Here is a 14,861-nt window from a genome sequence, read left to right on the forward strand (position 1 = left end):
AAGGGTCAGAAATTACCCGGGGAGGTAGGTCTCTTTCTACCTTGTGCTCTGTTTTACGTTGAGAAGAGTTTCTTTTGCTGTTTGATCAATGTGAGTTCAAATTCTGGCTCAGCCACTGACCCTAAGTGACCTTTTCAGTTTAAGTTCCTTATTCCTCACCTGTTAAGCACTCTCAGTCACAACCTTGTGAAGACTGAATGAGGGAATACACAGTATCAGCCCTCCTGTGTAATAAGTGTTAAACAGGAGTGACTGATACTGTTCCTAGTTTTACAAGAAAGCCCACAGACTTTGAAGTCAGAGAGGTTTGGCTTTGAATTTCACCTCTCTGGGTAAGGAGCTCATTCGCTGAGATCTTCAGTTTCTGTTTCTATAAAATGGGGATGTTATGAGTGTCAGAGGAGATAGAAAACATCTGGGGCCTGGTGTACAGTAGTCCCTTAGAAGGAGTTTGCCCCTGTTGTTTGGTGGCAAGCTGTAGAGCTTACTTTGCCCTGATCACGGTTTCTAGAAAGAAAAGCCTGCACTACATGTAGGAAAGACAGAATTAGGAATACTGAAATGCAGTTGTTCCAATTTTGTCCTACAAGGATGAAAATTCACCCTTGACGAATCGTTTTGGGGAAAAGATCGGTGCTTAAGGAAACCATTTTTTAAGCTTCCCTTGCTTTACTAATGAAGCAACGATGTCTGGCAGAAAGGGTAGTTAAAATGCAAAGTGATGGGCTGCGCCAGTGGTCACCTTTAAAGAGCTGTGATTTCCCTTACATGGAGTGCCGTCTCTGTCTAATGCTTTTTAAATTAAAGAGGTGACTGTGGGCAATCTCATAAAACAGCCAAATACCAGGATATGGAGAAAACGTGAGCATTAAGTAAGTGTGCCCCGGTGTGCTCACAGAACGTAAAAATATTGACTCTGAACAAAATAAAACACCATTCCTGCTCTGGTTGTTGGCAACCCGAGAATCCCAGGATTGAGGGGTTAAGAGCAAGATGAGCGTGGAGATTTGTGGCAACAGATGGAAGAAACCCAGGCAAGTTCCCCAGTGAAGGTTCAGACCTGCCCCGGGGTGAGGGAAGGAACCTTTCCTTGAGGCTTGCCTGTTTCCTGGTGGTGAACTTCCCATCTGCCTGGCAGTGCTCGCCATCCCCGCAGTGGAGCCAACCGGACCGTCCCTTTGTCGGCTCAGCCCTGCCCAGGCGACCTCTGCTCACTTGTCGGTTTCCAGCTGCTGGAAGCCGTCACCAGTGGCCACAGTCCGTGCCCGAGTGGTGCAGAGCTGCTGCCCGCCACGCTCCAGCATTGGAGCCTTCCTTGCTCGTCAGCACTCAGGAAGCTCTTGAAATAAGGTGAACAGAGAAAATATTGCCAGGATCTCTCTGCAGACTATTTCCTCCCCCCTGGTCCTCTGATTACTCACCCTAAGTGCAGCTATCTGTGTAAATAACCTTTTCTTCCCCGCCTCTCTCTCCCCTCTCTGCTCCCCCACTCCCATGCTCTGAGGCTCTCTCGAGTAATAAATAGCCAGGCTACTGCTCAATGTGCACCAACACCTGGGAATAATCATGCAAAAATAACAGTGAGAGACTGCCGCGCGTCTGTTCTTGACATTAACTTTCCTCAGTTTGACAGGCTGCCACCACCAGCTGTTAGACTTATGGGTCTTTTTTTTTCCTCCAGTGGAGATGGCTGCTTTCCTCTTTCAGGCTCTAGTAGATTACATCAGTGTCCCGTCAGTGTTCCGTCAGGATAACAGAAAACAGCTTTGACAAAGGAACCATCGCTAAAACCGGCCAGTTCTCCCTCCTCCTCTTTTAGTCCAGTTATTGGTATCATTTGACTAATAATTCCCTATCGATTTTTAAATGGAAGATGGTAGGAATACTCTTTTAGGGTATGTCCCTCCCAAAAGGTATATATAACTGCTACTCTGAGTAGCAAATCCTAGCATTTCTTTTCAGTTCAGGTCTCAGGTATGTTTGTGATAATAATAATCATATTGATGATGGCAGTAGCATTTATTTATTGAGGGCTATTCCATACCGCATGCCCTGGGCTAACGTCGTTTTGTGTGATCTTGGGTACTAGTCACCTTAGTAGTCAGGTGTTGTTTCCATTTTACAGATGAAACTACTGAGTCCCAGAAAGATCAGGCCACTTGCCCAGGGTTCTGTTGCTAAAGGTTGACATGGACTGCAGCTACAGAGGCTGATCTCTGCCCCGCACTGTCTTCTACATGCTGGTTTTCACACTCGGGTCACCCTGGATAGCCCCTTACGTGAAGTGCCGCAGCGACACTTGCGATTTTGCTGGATTTGTATGACCGTTTGATTATTGCTGCAGTCTTGCCCCCTCTTTTGCTAGTGGCACCTGGCACACAGCAGGTGTGTTAGTGATTATTTATTGGGTGGACATGTGATCAATTTGAGGTGACTAAAAGGAAACTTTGAGGGGAGCATAGCACACACAAAGAAGAGGTCCAGCAAGAGATGAGTGGAAGGAGATTCTGCAGAAGTGGAGGACTCATCAGGGCCTGCTGTAAAACGGGGCTGGATTAAGCTGGTGGACGACTGCCAGATGCCCGTGCATGAAAGGAGCAGTATTTCCTCAGGCTGAGCTTCTCAGGGTTAAGCCCTTTTTCTTATACTTCTAACACACTTTAACCGCACTTAACCATGCATTTGGAGGGGATTATAGATTTATGTTAAACATAGTAGGATATAAAAAGGAGCTTTGTAAGAGTGCATGCAGGGTTAGAGAACTGTAATATCAGACCAGGGACTTTTTTTTTCTTTTCCTAAGCCGTTGTTTACTGAGCTAAGTGCCATGCCAAGCTTTGACTGGGCATGAGTTATCTCATTGAGTCTTCATCTTCACTGAGACCCTCTGTGGATAATCATTATTTGTACTCCCATTTCTTAGATCCGGACACTGAACCCTAGAATAGGAAGGTCATTTGCTCAGAATCCCACACAAGCAAGTACCTCCAGGATCAGAATTTGAACCCAGAACAGCCTGAGGTTTGTCATTACCCAGGTCCAAGTGTACATTGCCTCCTTTCCAGACACTCTCGTAGGAACTGTTGCTGCTCTTAAAGAGCCTCACTGGGTGTTTCACTGTAGGAGTGAATGACCTGAGAAATCAGGGGACAGTGAAAGTTGACCTTTTGTATAAGGCAAAAACAACTTTCAAAACCCTCGCTGTGTGTAGCCTCACATGGCTGTGTATTAGACACCATGAAATACACAAGAACCAATTCCTTTTTTGGGAGAACACGTCCCACTGGGGGTGTTCACTAGTGCAAAGAGATGACCAAACTCTAAATTATTTCCTCCATGCCTCTTTCACCTCCCAGTGTATGTTGAACTTCCTTTATAAAGGTCCTTCTTAGAGGATGCTGCTCTTCTATATTCACCTGGGCTGCCACTAGAGATAAACTATTGCCCTTGCACAGATACGGGCCCTGGTTTTCTCTAGAATGAGTATGCTGGCTTAGATGACCTCCTAGCTAGAACATTCTGTGGTTGTCTCAAAAAGCTGGAAATGCAAACTCAGCGGCTTATGCCTGGGCAGGTCACTGCAGGCTGAGGGAAGCTCAGCCTTGTCAGTTGATGCCATGAGCAATGTGGGCCCAGCATAGCGCATGATCCAATTATTACATACGAGAGAGTGGAAATTCAGACTTCTCCCTAATTTTTTGTGTTGGCAAAAAGAAAATGTTTTTAAAACTGGCATACCTGCCAACTAAAACTCCTCTGAGAGTGGCTGTAATTCCCCACCCCCTTTCCAGTTGGTAAGCTCTGGGAGAGCAGGGCCCTCGGTATACCTCATGGATGGTCTTTGTTTTCCACTCCAAATCCTGAAATCTCAAGGGAGAAAAGTTTGCTTTTCTACTCTCATAATGATAATCAAGACTAAGGGAATGGGGGTTTTGAGCTGCATTGAGGAAGTGAGTTCAGTGGAAAAACTAAGAGAAATTCACTTCTGTAAGTCAAAGAGCTTAACCTATAAAACCATATAACCTGTTGAGTTTTCCTGTCAAGTTTAAGAGTTTTAGACTGTTATTACATTGGGGGACTTTTATGATTATGTTCATATTTATAGTCAAACTTCTCTGAATCTTAGTTTTCTCATTTTAAAACAAGTGTGCACAGGGCTCCAAGGTCCCTTCTATATGTATCATCAGCTGAACTCTTTTCATTGCTTTTGAATTGTGTTAATGGAAATAAACACAGTTAACTTGCCAGTAGGCCTAGGATACCGTGGCCTCTCCCATCAAGCCATCTAGATTCTTTAGAAGCTTCATCTTTGGAATTACATAAATATCCTAAAGAGTATGTGAGTATATATGTATCTCTGTGCAAATATATTCATAAGCAGAGTTATACAGAAATAGAGATTTAATCTAGAAATTGTGTTGTGATAGGATTCATCATCACTATTAGAAGGCAAGAAAATACATTTTCCAGTTGAAGAACATGGGCCTCAGTGAGGTTAAATGGCTCTCACAAGTCACAGGCTTACTTAGCGTGGGAGTGGGGCCAAAGTCTTGTTGTCCACTCACCCAATCCCTACAACTTCTTTTTTTTTTTTTTCCTACAACTTCTTTTGTACATGTTTTTCCACGCATCCTAAGCTTCAAAATTAGAGAGTTGATACTCTCCGAGACACCTCACCTCTTTTATTTTATTCAACCTTGTTTATCTAACTGAGGCTGTATTTGTTCTTTTAGAATTAATGTATGCTGTCCATCAAGGATAGGAAGACTATTTTGAGAATGTTGTTCCATTTTGTTTTTTCAGTTTATATGTGTCGCACCAAATTACAGTCAATTTACAACTAACTATACAAATTAAGAGTTTGTTGGGAATCACACAAAAAAATGTGCAGTAACTGGTTTATAATTTTCTTTGGTCTTTTTTTTTTTTTTCCTTCTTTTAAATTCTAGTAAGTGACTTTAGTCTCATGCAATCCTTTAGTTGTAATAAAGACTACAGGGTTGCACTGGCTTCCCCCACCCCCCTTAAATTTTCTTCCTCTGAACCCTTTTCTTCATTTGTCAGCTCAGTTTTAAAATAGAAACTATCAGTGCGAACTTTGATCCACATTAAGCTGCATTTACACGAAAGCATAAATCACCAGATCTGGGGCTTGGGGCTGTTAAATGCTTTTCTTTCTCGGGCTCTGTGATCAAGAATGAAGAACAATAAAAAGCATGGAGCAAAAGGAGTTTTATGGCAGCTTGGAGAGCAGGAAATTAACTTTCTTTAGTGTGCAGTTGGATGAAGGGCTGTTCTGTCGCATCTTGGATCACTCAGGCAAGTGAACGTCGCTGTATCATTTTAGTGAAATGCAAACTGTAGAAATAGTTCCTCCAGTCATATGAACAAGAAGCCCACACAGATGACTGCTTCAGCTGTTGAAGGAGGAGCACACTTCCTCATATGACTTCTCTTGAAAAACACTCTGTGTGTGTGTTTTGTTTAAAAAAGAACAAAGACTATGCACTATTATGTCTGTATAAAATGTTGATTTCTTACAAATGTTAACTGAGAATATATGAACAGACTAAGATGGGATTTTATCAGAAGAGTTTTCTCTGTATCCTTTTTACACATCTCCTGTGTCAGTCCAACTGATAAGACATATAAAATATCATCTCTTGTATGTCAGTGATGTCTCTATGCAGCCTGAGGACACAGGTGATCTGGAATCCTATGCAGAGATGTTGTGCGTTTGGCTCTTTACATGTGACAACCTGTCAGCCAGAGCTTTTCTGTAGCAGTCACAACAGTTGTTACAATGGGTGGAAGGAATGGATGAGTCTGTTGGCGACCTACCTACTTAGTACATATGTAGCTTTTGGCTTCATTAGTGGCCTGACTCCTACATTTTTTATGGTGAAGAACACTTTTGCTGTTGTCCTCAGGATTAGGGTGCAAGGGAGCAGGTGCACCACAGGGTCTCGTTTTGGCTGACATTTCTCTTTCCTGAACTTGGAGTTGCTAAGTCCTGATCAAAATCATCAGGGATCTTTACAGGCTGAAGCACTAAAGGACTTGTGCATGGAGGAGCTCAGATTCTGTTGAGCACATGCATTTATGGGTATTTCTCCATTTCTATGAACGCTGTCAAACTTTGCAGTAGAACACTTAGTTAAAAGTTGATGCCTAATATATGCTAATAATATCCAGTTTCTGTGTTTCTGTGTGTGTAATCAAGTTAATGATTTTATATGTTTGGCAGAGTAAGTTAATCTATTTTAGTAGTGATTGAATTCATTATGGTTTATAAAGTACTTTGAAAACAATTTTAATCCATCTCTTATGCTTAAATGTCCAGTGATGCCTATATGGATATTTATTGGAGTTTCTCCTTTGGAAAATATTGTTATGTTGAAAATACAGTTTCATGACAAGTGGGAAATAGTCTTCATTTTGCAAAGCATGTTTCCTTCACGTCTCTTGAGGCTAAAGATTGTCAATTGGTGAATTTATAAGGACCCCAAAGGCCTGTCTGTAACCCAAGAAGCTAGAGCTCCAATGTTTACTGTGTATGTCATGAAAAATGAAAATGCTTATTTCTCTTCTACTTTGTATTTTGGCACCATTAAAAGCACACTCAAAGCATATTATAATTGCAAATAGAATTTGGAATGGTGATGTATTCTGGAAGTGATGTAAACAGATTGCATTGAAAAGAGCTCCAAGCACGTAGCGCCGCTGCAGTAAGCCTGTCTGTCTTTCAGGTTGACCCCCTGTTTACAGTGCCAGCACCTCCGCCGCCGATTGCCAGCAGTCTCACGCCTCAGCTTCTGCCCTCCTACTTTCCCCCATCTTCATCCAATATTGCAGCACCGGTTGAACAGCTCTTGGTTCGGACTCGTTCCGTGGGTGTCAATACGTGCGAAGTTGGCGTAGTGACAGAGCCAGAGTGTCTTGGGCCCTGTGAACCCGGAACCAGTGTGAATTTGGAAGGGATCGTGTGGCATGAAACGGAAGAAGGTAAATACAATTTATTCTTATCTGTTCCCTCATGTCCTCTTCCCGGTGATGTCTCTGTGTCTACCTGTAATGGGGATTTGCTTTGTGGTATTCAGAGAGGAAAGAAAAGTGGTTTCGATGCGCTCTTGATTTTTGTTGAAATAAGAGCTGTGTTTCTGTTTTTGTTCGTGGCTGCTTTTACATTCATTCAGGAGCAGTCTGGTGTCTGTCTAAGTGGTTCTCCAGTTTAAGTGCTTTAACTTGGAAGGACTCTGAGAAGCAGAGTGAAGGTTACCCTTTCTCCTAGGAGGTATCATGAAAATTGGAACGGGCAACAGATCTCAAGTTCATTTTGTTCTTGGTTTGCCAACTGATCTGTCTTGAGGTGGTTGTTTTTGTGTTGTTGAGGCTTATATTTACCTTCTGAATTGAGCCAGTGTTCCTACATTTAGCAAGGGCCATTGCTGTGAATTGACTGTGGCCAGTTGTTGCTCACAGTTAATGAAGCCAAGGTCCAAGGTGTAAGCTGCAGTTGAGTCAGTCAGTTCTTTTCTGTGGCTGGAGACATAGCACCTTCCTGGTCCACCAGTTCAGCAGCAGGCCCTCTGGCAAGTGCTGTCCATTAGGCATGAGACCCAAGGTGCAAGAGAAATAGGTTGGGTGAATCTCTCATTCCTGCTGGAAGTACACATCAGATATGTGTCATACTGACAGTGGATTCAGACATGGTTGGCCACATCTCATAGTACATGATCATCAAGTACAGCATGTTTCATATGGCCAGTGTCCTTGACAGAGGCCAGTAGATAATTAATACAAACTAAATATGAAGGAGAGAGCTCCACTGCTCCATTGCGGAGTGCTTCTTGCCGTGGGGAAGAAGCATGCCCCAGGGTACACCAGGGGACCAAAGGAAAGTAAAAAACATGGGGGAACATTTTTCCTCTGAGCTAGATTGGTCAAGAGTGAGGAGATGACCCTTATCAGTATCACTGTCTTTTAGGAGAGCAGTTCAGAGCAAGGATAAAGGTAACAAGAAGGACCTGAGATGCAAAATCAATAGATTGCTCTGTATCAAGGGGGAGAACTGGGGGCTGAAACTCGAAGGAGAAGAAATAAAATACATGCCGAAGAGGCTGAGTGGATGGGAAAGGACAATATATTGGGGGTAATTGTTGGGGAAGAAATGGTTGGGAGAAAATAGTTAAGAATGGTGACAAACTAGGGAATGAGAGTAAAAATGACTGAAAACAAGCATGACTGTGAGAAGGCAAAAAAATAGCTCAGGCTCTTTCAAGACGGCAAAACAAAGCTTCTAAGGAAAATCTTTGGATTCTACGTATTACATTGAATTTACTCTTCTTGTAGGATGGATTTCCTCATTAGACAGAAAATTTGGTTGATAGCATCAGTAACGAAAAATCAAGATTGAATTCTATAGGAAGCAGCCATGAGAGGGCATGAAAGCAGCAGATCCGGAGAGCTCTCTTATTTGCTCAAACAGAACTGACAGTTAAAATTTACTCTTGGTTTTAGAAACGTGGGAGGTTTTGCGTCTTCTCCCTCTTTGTACCTTAAACTGGAAAGCCACTTAAATCAGTACTACACAACCACACTGGGAGGAATCGGTGTCAGAGGAGCTGGAATTAAACCTGTCATTTGCTTGTCTGTTCAGACCCCGCCCAGTGCAGGGGGTCCACGTGGGGAGCTGGCTTCTCCTTCCTTGCCTCTCGGTTGTGCACGGTTGATCTTCCCTTAGATTTTTTTTTTTTTCCTAGAGCAGAAGTGATGGATAAGGGCTGCAGACTGGCATCTCCATGAGAAAACGTAGAAAAGACTTCAAGACGTTATTAAGATTAATTAGTGGAGGTGCTGATTTTCAGGTATAAAACAGATTTGAAAAGAGTAAGGATTAATTTACATCAGGTTGAAAGTCAGATTGTCTTGTACTTGGATAACTGACTCCTTAGGATGAAGCACTGTCTTCCACTTTCCTAGCTGTGACTTAGCGCCTGTCAGTTTATGGTGCGTCATGATTTTATTTCAGTGTGGGATAGGACAGGTTCCTTCAGTGTGACCTTCCTGCATGGTAGATGCTGTAAAATTAAATTAAAAATCCAGAAGGTTTTTGTGGTTCTGAAACAGCTCTAAGTTTAGGTGGTTTGTTTGTTTTTTTCACTTTGTTTAGGAGTCTGCTGATTTTTTACTTTTAACCTTGGCCTTTAGTAAAAGATGGGCTTCCCTGGTGGCTGAGGGTAAAGCATCTGCCTGCAATGTGGGAGACCTGGGTTTGATCCCTGAGTCAGGAAGATCCCCTGGAGAAGGAAATGGGAACCCAGTCCGGTGCCTCTGGTTCTCTTGCCTGGAAAATCCCATGGACGGAGAAGCCTCCGTCCATGGGGTCGCAAAAAGTTGGACACGACTGAGTGACTTCACTTTCACTTTAGTAAAAGATGGGATTATTTAGAAAAAAAAAGAAAATCTGTGTTTGAAAACAATAGCAGTATATATGTTGATTAGAAATTCTGATGCTCTGGGCTTTTATCATCATTAGTATTGAGAACTGATATGCATAAAGCCTCCCCAGTTCCTTGCCGTTCTCTGAAAATCCGTCTCCTGAGTCCACTGTGCCTTCTCTGATCCTCTGTGATCGCTGAATCCCTGTGGGTGACTTCCTTCAGATGGCAGGCAGACAGTTTTAGAAGCTTCTCAGGCAGAGTAGTGGAGTCTTCCACAGCTCCAGCCTCCTCTGAATTGCCTCACATTCTCCAGGATTTGGAATGTGTGGATGTTTACTGTGGTGACAAGGAGATGGAGCTGTTAATAGAGTTATTCTTGCTGAATAAACTAAACTTCTGACCTCCATAGAACTTAAGAACTTGCCTTAGTAGAGACCTGGGTCATAAGATGTGTGTTTAATGTGTAACCATTTTCAAGAGCATTCCATTTGCACTTTTTTTGCTTTTTTTTTGTACAGTGTGTTTAAAACTCTTGTACCAATTTAAAAATTAAACCCACTTGACCATTAATTTTTCCCTTTTGGGAAAAACAAAGAGAGAAGCGGAACAAACACATTTGGAGCCAGTTATCTGACGGAGCTAAAAGAGATGGATTTGGGGAGAAGTGAAGGGAAAGGGAGCCTCTTTTTTTCTAGTACTAGGTTTCACTAACAAAGGGTTTCAGATCAAGCACTTGTAAAACTGTCAGTTGCCTTTGACTAATGCTATAGATTGAGTTGAATAAAATCTCTTCCTTGGTATTTTCAATTTGAAGATATTGTATCTCTGGTAGTGTTTTTCACAAACCCAATTTATGTGCATTCACCCATGTGTGAAGTTTGTATGTGCTTGTTCCAAGATCCTAGAAATTTTAAAAGGCCCCATTTGCAGTCTTTGGGGGAATATCAAGTGTTCTTGTGATTTCATTGGAAGATGGTAGGAGCAGCATAACTGAAATATGACATCCCCACAAGGTACGTTATGGTTTCTTATGCTTGGAATTCTTCATTTGAGGAGGGTTCTTTTAATCATAGACTTTCCCGCTTGTGTTACTGCCAGAAACTGCACTCAGGAATAAAGTGTTAGGAGAGAAGTTCCCTCTGGAAATAATTAGTGGGTTTCAGATCATGCTTAATAGGAGAGAAAAATTATTACTGCATTTGGATGTATAGTTACTCCACTCTGATCTTTCTTCTTTAAGGTGAATGCATAGGAGCAATGACGTATTGTACAAAATCACTCACAGATGTTAGAAAGAATTTCCTTAGCATTTCATTCCTGACATTTGGGACACACATGCCAATGTATAGTTATTTGTTTGAAAATTTGCTCTTTTTGGGGGGAAAACAAAGAAAACATGGTGTGTACAGCATTTTGTATAAATACATGTGTGTTGAGCTTGGTTTTTTTTTTAGATTTCGAGCCTGTATTTTCCTTTTGATTCTTATTGAATCTTGTTTCTTATTGTTTTTTTTTTTTTTTTTTCCCCTCCCTGAGAATATACTTTTCAGCTGGGTCCACTATTCATTGTTATGACTGTCGTTTACCATGGCTCTGCCATTCTGTCCTGAAGAGAAGGAAGTGAGAGAAAGCAAACTGGTTATTTGTCAGTGAAGGCCTTTTAAACATCTGTAGGTTATATATCAATGGTTCTCAACTTTGTGCCTGTGAATCACCTGGAGAGCTTTTAAACCACACTGATACCCAGGCATCCCCTTAGTCTGGGCTGGCAATTTGGTGACCTGCCACTGGTATTTTCTTCCAACTCTCCCCAGGGGTTTCTGATGTGTAAACAATTATGAGAACCATTGTCTCAAGGGAAAGAGGGGATGTCCTGGCCCTTTGCACGCTGCTTGACTTTTTCCCTTTAAGGAAGTCACATGTATCATTGCCTCATTTTCTCAGGTATGAAATGGACAGAAACACCTGCCCTGTGTACCTCACAGGGTGGATAATGTCTATCAAGATGCCGTAGTGTGACCGGTGAGCATAGCTGTTTAATGACTGTGCTAATGAGAAAGAGGGCCCAGCTTTGATCCTGAATATGAACCCCACAGAGGTTTTGAGGGGCTTAATGAACAATTAGTTGGTGTATCACTCATCCTAAGTTATTAATACAGTGAGGCAGACGTTAGTTTCTTTCTCCAGTAAGCCAGATACTGTGACTTCATTTCTGTGTGGCCTGCTGAGTTATTTTTTAAATAGTTCAGAAACCCAAGTATTAAGGAAAGTTGATAAAAGTAGCAAATGAAAGATTGTACTCAGAAAACATTGGGAGTTTTCAGAGGGGATAACAGGAATAAAAATTATGACTTATGAGAAAAGAGACTTCCCTGGTAGCTCAGATGGTAAAGTGTCTGCGGGAGACCTGGGTTCAACCCCTGGGTCAGGAAGATCTCCTGGGGAAGGAAATGGCAACCTACTGCAGTACTTTTGCCTGGAAAATTCCATGGACAGAGGAGTCTGGTAGGCTACAGTCCAGGGGGTCGCAAAGAGTCCGACACAACTGAGTGACTTCACTTTCTTTTCTTTTATGAGAAAACACTTAGTGTGAGAGGAAGAATGCTTGTTCATATCAGGTCCTTCACCTGATATTCGGTGTGTTTTCTGAAGAAAGAAAAGTGATCTTGGGAATTAATGTTTTAATTAGAGAAGTTAATGATTCTCTTTTAAACCAATTAAATTCTGTCTTAAATTCTTCTGCTTTTTCTGCATCTCCAAAGTCACAAAAAAGATAGTGTTTTTATGTGCAGGGGAGGGGGCCTCAAGCTAATTTATTAAAAAGCAGATGATCTCTGCTTTTTTGACGATGGAGCTAATGTTTGGTATTGCTATTTGTATTCTGCAGTGTTTACTTACCAACCTTTTTGAAAAGAGAACATTTCTTTTTAAATTTTGACTCATGAGATTAAGTATTAATCCAAGTTTACTTTGTATTTTTAGTAATTGAACACAGAGTTGGTCTAGTACTTTAATGATTGAAACATTACTATTTCTTGAGATAGTTACCAGTGATTTTATAAATTCAGCTTTGACTCACAAGTGGAGTAAGATGCCCACTTTCACTTCTGCATTTCATTACCTGCCGTATCAGTTGATGATTAAGGCTGTGCAGTGAGGGGGATCTTTAAGATGGCTGATGGCCATGCTCCCTGCTCGGACCGTACTCAATGGAGATACTCAGCCCCCAGGGTATGAGTTTGGTAGGTGAGCATAGTTGTTTAATCGCTAAATGAGAAAAAGGGTCCAAATGTGATCCTCGCATAAACTTCTCAGAGGGCTTGTGGGGCTGAAAGACCTACAAGTTACTTCCGCTCACACCCTCACCTTCCCGGGCCATCTCACTGTGGGGGTTGCCAATGAAAGTGTGGATTGTTTCTTAAGATACATCACCGTTGGTGATAGAGCAGCTCAAAGGATGCACTTTCCAAAATGTACAAGTGCTGCTCATTTTCACATGCAAAAGGCAACCCAAATAGAAAATCAGGTCCATATATTTGCTTTATCATGATGGTGGTGGTTTAGTTGCTAAGTCATGTTCGACTCTTTGCTATGCCATGGACTGTAGCCTGCCGGGTTATGACCATGGCATTTCCCAGGCAAGAATACTGGAGTGGGTTACCATTTCCTTCTCCAGGGGATTTTCCCAACCCAGGGATCAAACCTGCATCTCCTGCTTGGCATGCGGACTCTATCGCTGAGCCACCTGGGGAAACCCTTGCTGAACCATACGCCATCTTTATTTTCTCTGATTATTCTGTTTACAGTGGCGAAAAAATTTTTAATAAAATGAAATTGTTTTCGATGGGGTATATTAGAAACAACTACAAAGCTCATATCACTTTTTTTTTTAAAAGATTACTAAAACTAATATTTTCAGAAAAATACAGAAGGTAAAGATGGAGATGAGGTCTTCACATAGTAGGTGCTCAGTAAAGATGTGTTGACAGAAGGAGGAGTAAGGATAGGAGCAGGGAAGCCTTGTCTGGGCCATTTTCCTGGGTTTTTTGCTTTATGCTTTTTTGGATCTGTTTTATGCTTTCCTGATGACATAATGAAAAAATTTGGATATGATGAGTGATTGTGTGTTGCTGGAAAGCCGTAACACAGTCAGTTCATCTCTTGTCAACGTGAAAAATAAGCGGCTATTAGGTAAGATTTAGCATAATGTCTTTGGACCAAACATTTGTTCTTTTGTGTTATTTTAATAGGTATTTTGGTGGTGACATTAGGTGTTAAGTAATGAAGTGCTAAGTTTCAAACTCACTGTTCTGAAGGCATTTTGTTTCCCCTTTTGATTGGTTGATATTGTATCTAAATTTAGTCTTGTATGTGAATACAGAATGTAAAATATTTTAAACTGAACTTTTCTTAGGACTGAGGTATATACAGTAGAAGATTTAAGAAGTTGTCTTTCAAGAGTTGTGTGTGTGGTATTATCCAGTATGCTCGTATATCTTTTCCCTGTGAAGGAGTTGGTAAGAAAACTTGAGTCTTAACATTATAGTGACTTGGAACTGAAGGTATTATCTTCTAATTACAAAATTCACTCATTCTCATGGGTTGCAAAGAATAGCTGTTGGCCCATCTGGGCATATGTATTAAAAGGTTCCATTGAGTTTTAAAGAATACATTTAAAAAAGCAGTTTCATTGAGATATAAGTCACGTAATGTACAATCCATCCATTTAAACTGTACAAGTTAGTGGGTTTTTAGTGTATGCAGCATTGTGCCGCTATCACCACAGTTAATTCTAGAATGTTTTCATTACTCTCCAAGAAACCCCATGCCCATTAGCAGTCACTCCCACTTACCCCAGTCCCTCATTTCACTGACTTTTACTTCTTTGTCCTAACCTGATTTTTTGTTTTCTTTAATGTGTAAATATGTCTGTTTCATGGAGAAGAGGAAGGCTTTTTTGTTGAGCACTTTTTCTGTGCCAGATATCATCCTGGGCATGCTTTCCCAGTGATTTCCTTCAGTGCTTAGGACAAAATCCAAAGTGACCTCACTCATTATATTTTAAAAGAGGAGACTTAGAAAGGGATTCACCTGGTGAGGGAATTTGAACCCACAGCGGTTAGACTTTGAGCCCTTGCCTCTTCAAACCTCCTCCTAGGTGTTCTGGATTTCTGTCACTGCTGAAAAGTTCCAGTGTATCTTACAAAGTGCTCTCTGGAGAGAAGGATTAAATTTGATAATAATAGCTGGGGTTTTTATTTTTAAGCATGGAGTGATAGGAGATTCTCTGTAGGTCTAGCAGCTCATTTTGGCAGAAGTCATTGAATCAGCCTTAGCTGGGTTGCTGTATACAAACCATCCCTTTCAGCCCCACTATGCCATAAGCTTCCTTCGTGCACAGACCCCATCTGTTTTGTT

The 14,861-nt window shown here is 41.6% G+C and overlaps 1 protein-coding gene across 5 annotated transcripts in view; it reads left to right on the top strand.

The window, feature by feature from the left end:
- The window catches only part of ZNF608 (zinc finger protein 608), a 105,482-nt gene that overhangs the window by 40,051 nt on the left and 50,570 nt on the right, over positions 1-14,861 (top strand). For all 5 annotated transcript variants that reach the window (XM_043912233.1, XM_043912231.1, XM_043912230.1 and 2 more), the window contains one exon: positions 6,750-7,005. In XM_043912233.1, coding sequence (XP_043768168.1) covers positions 6,750-7,005 — 256 coding nt within the window. The remainder of the gene's footprint in view (positions 1-6,749; positions 7,006-14,861) is intronic.

This window comes from Cervus elaphus, chromosome 9, assembly GCF_910594005.1.
Source record: "Cervus elaphus chromosome 9, mCerEla1.1, whole genome shotgun sequence".
Classification (NCBI taxonomy): Eukaryota; Metazoa; Chordata; class Mammalia; order Artiodactyla; family Cervidae; genus Cervus; species Cervus elaphus.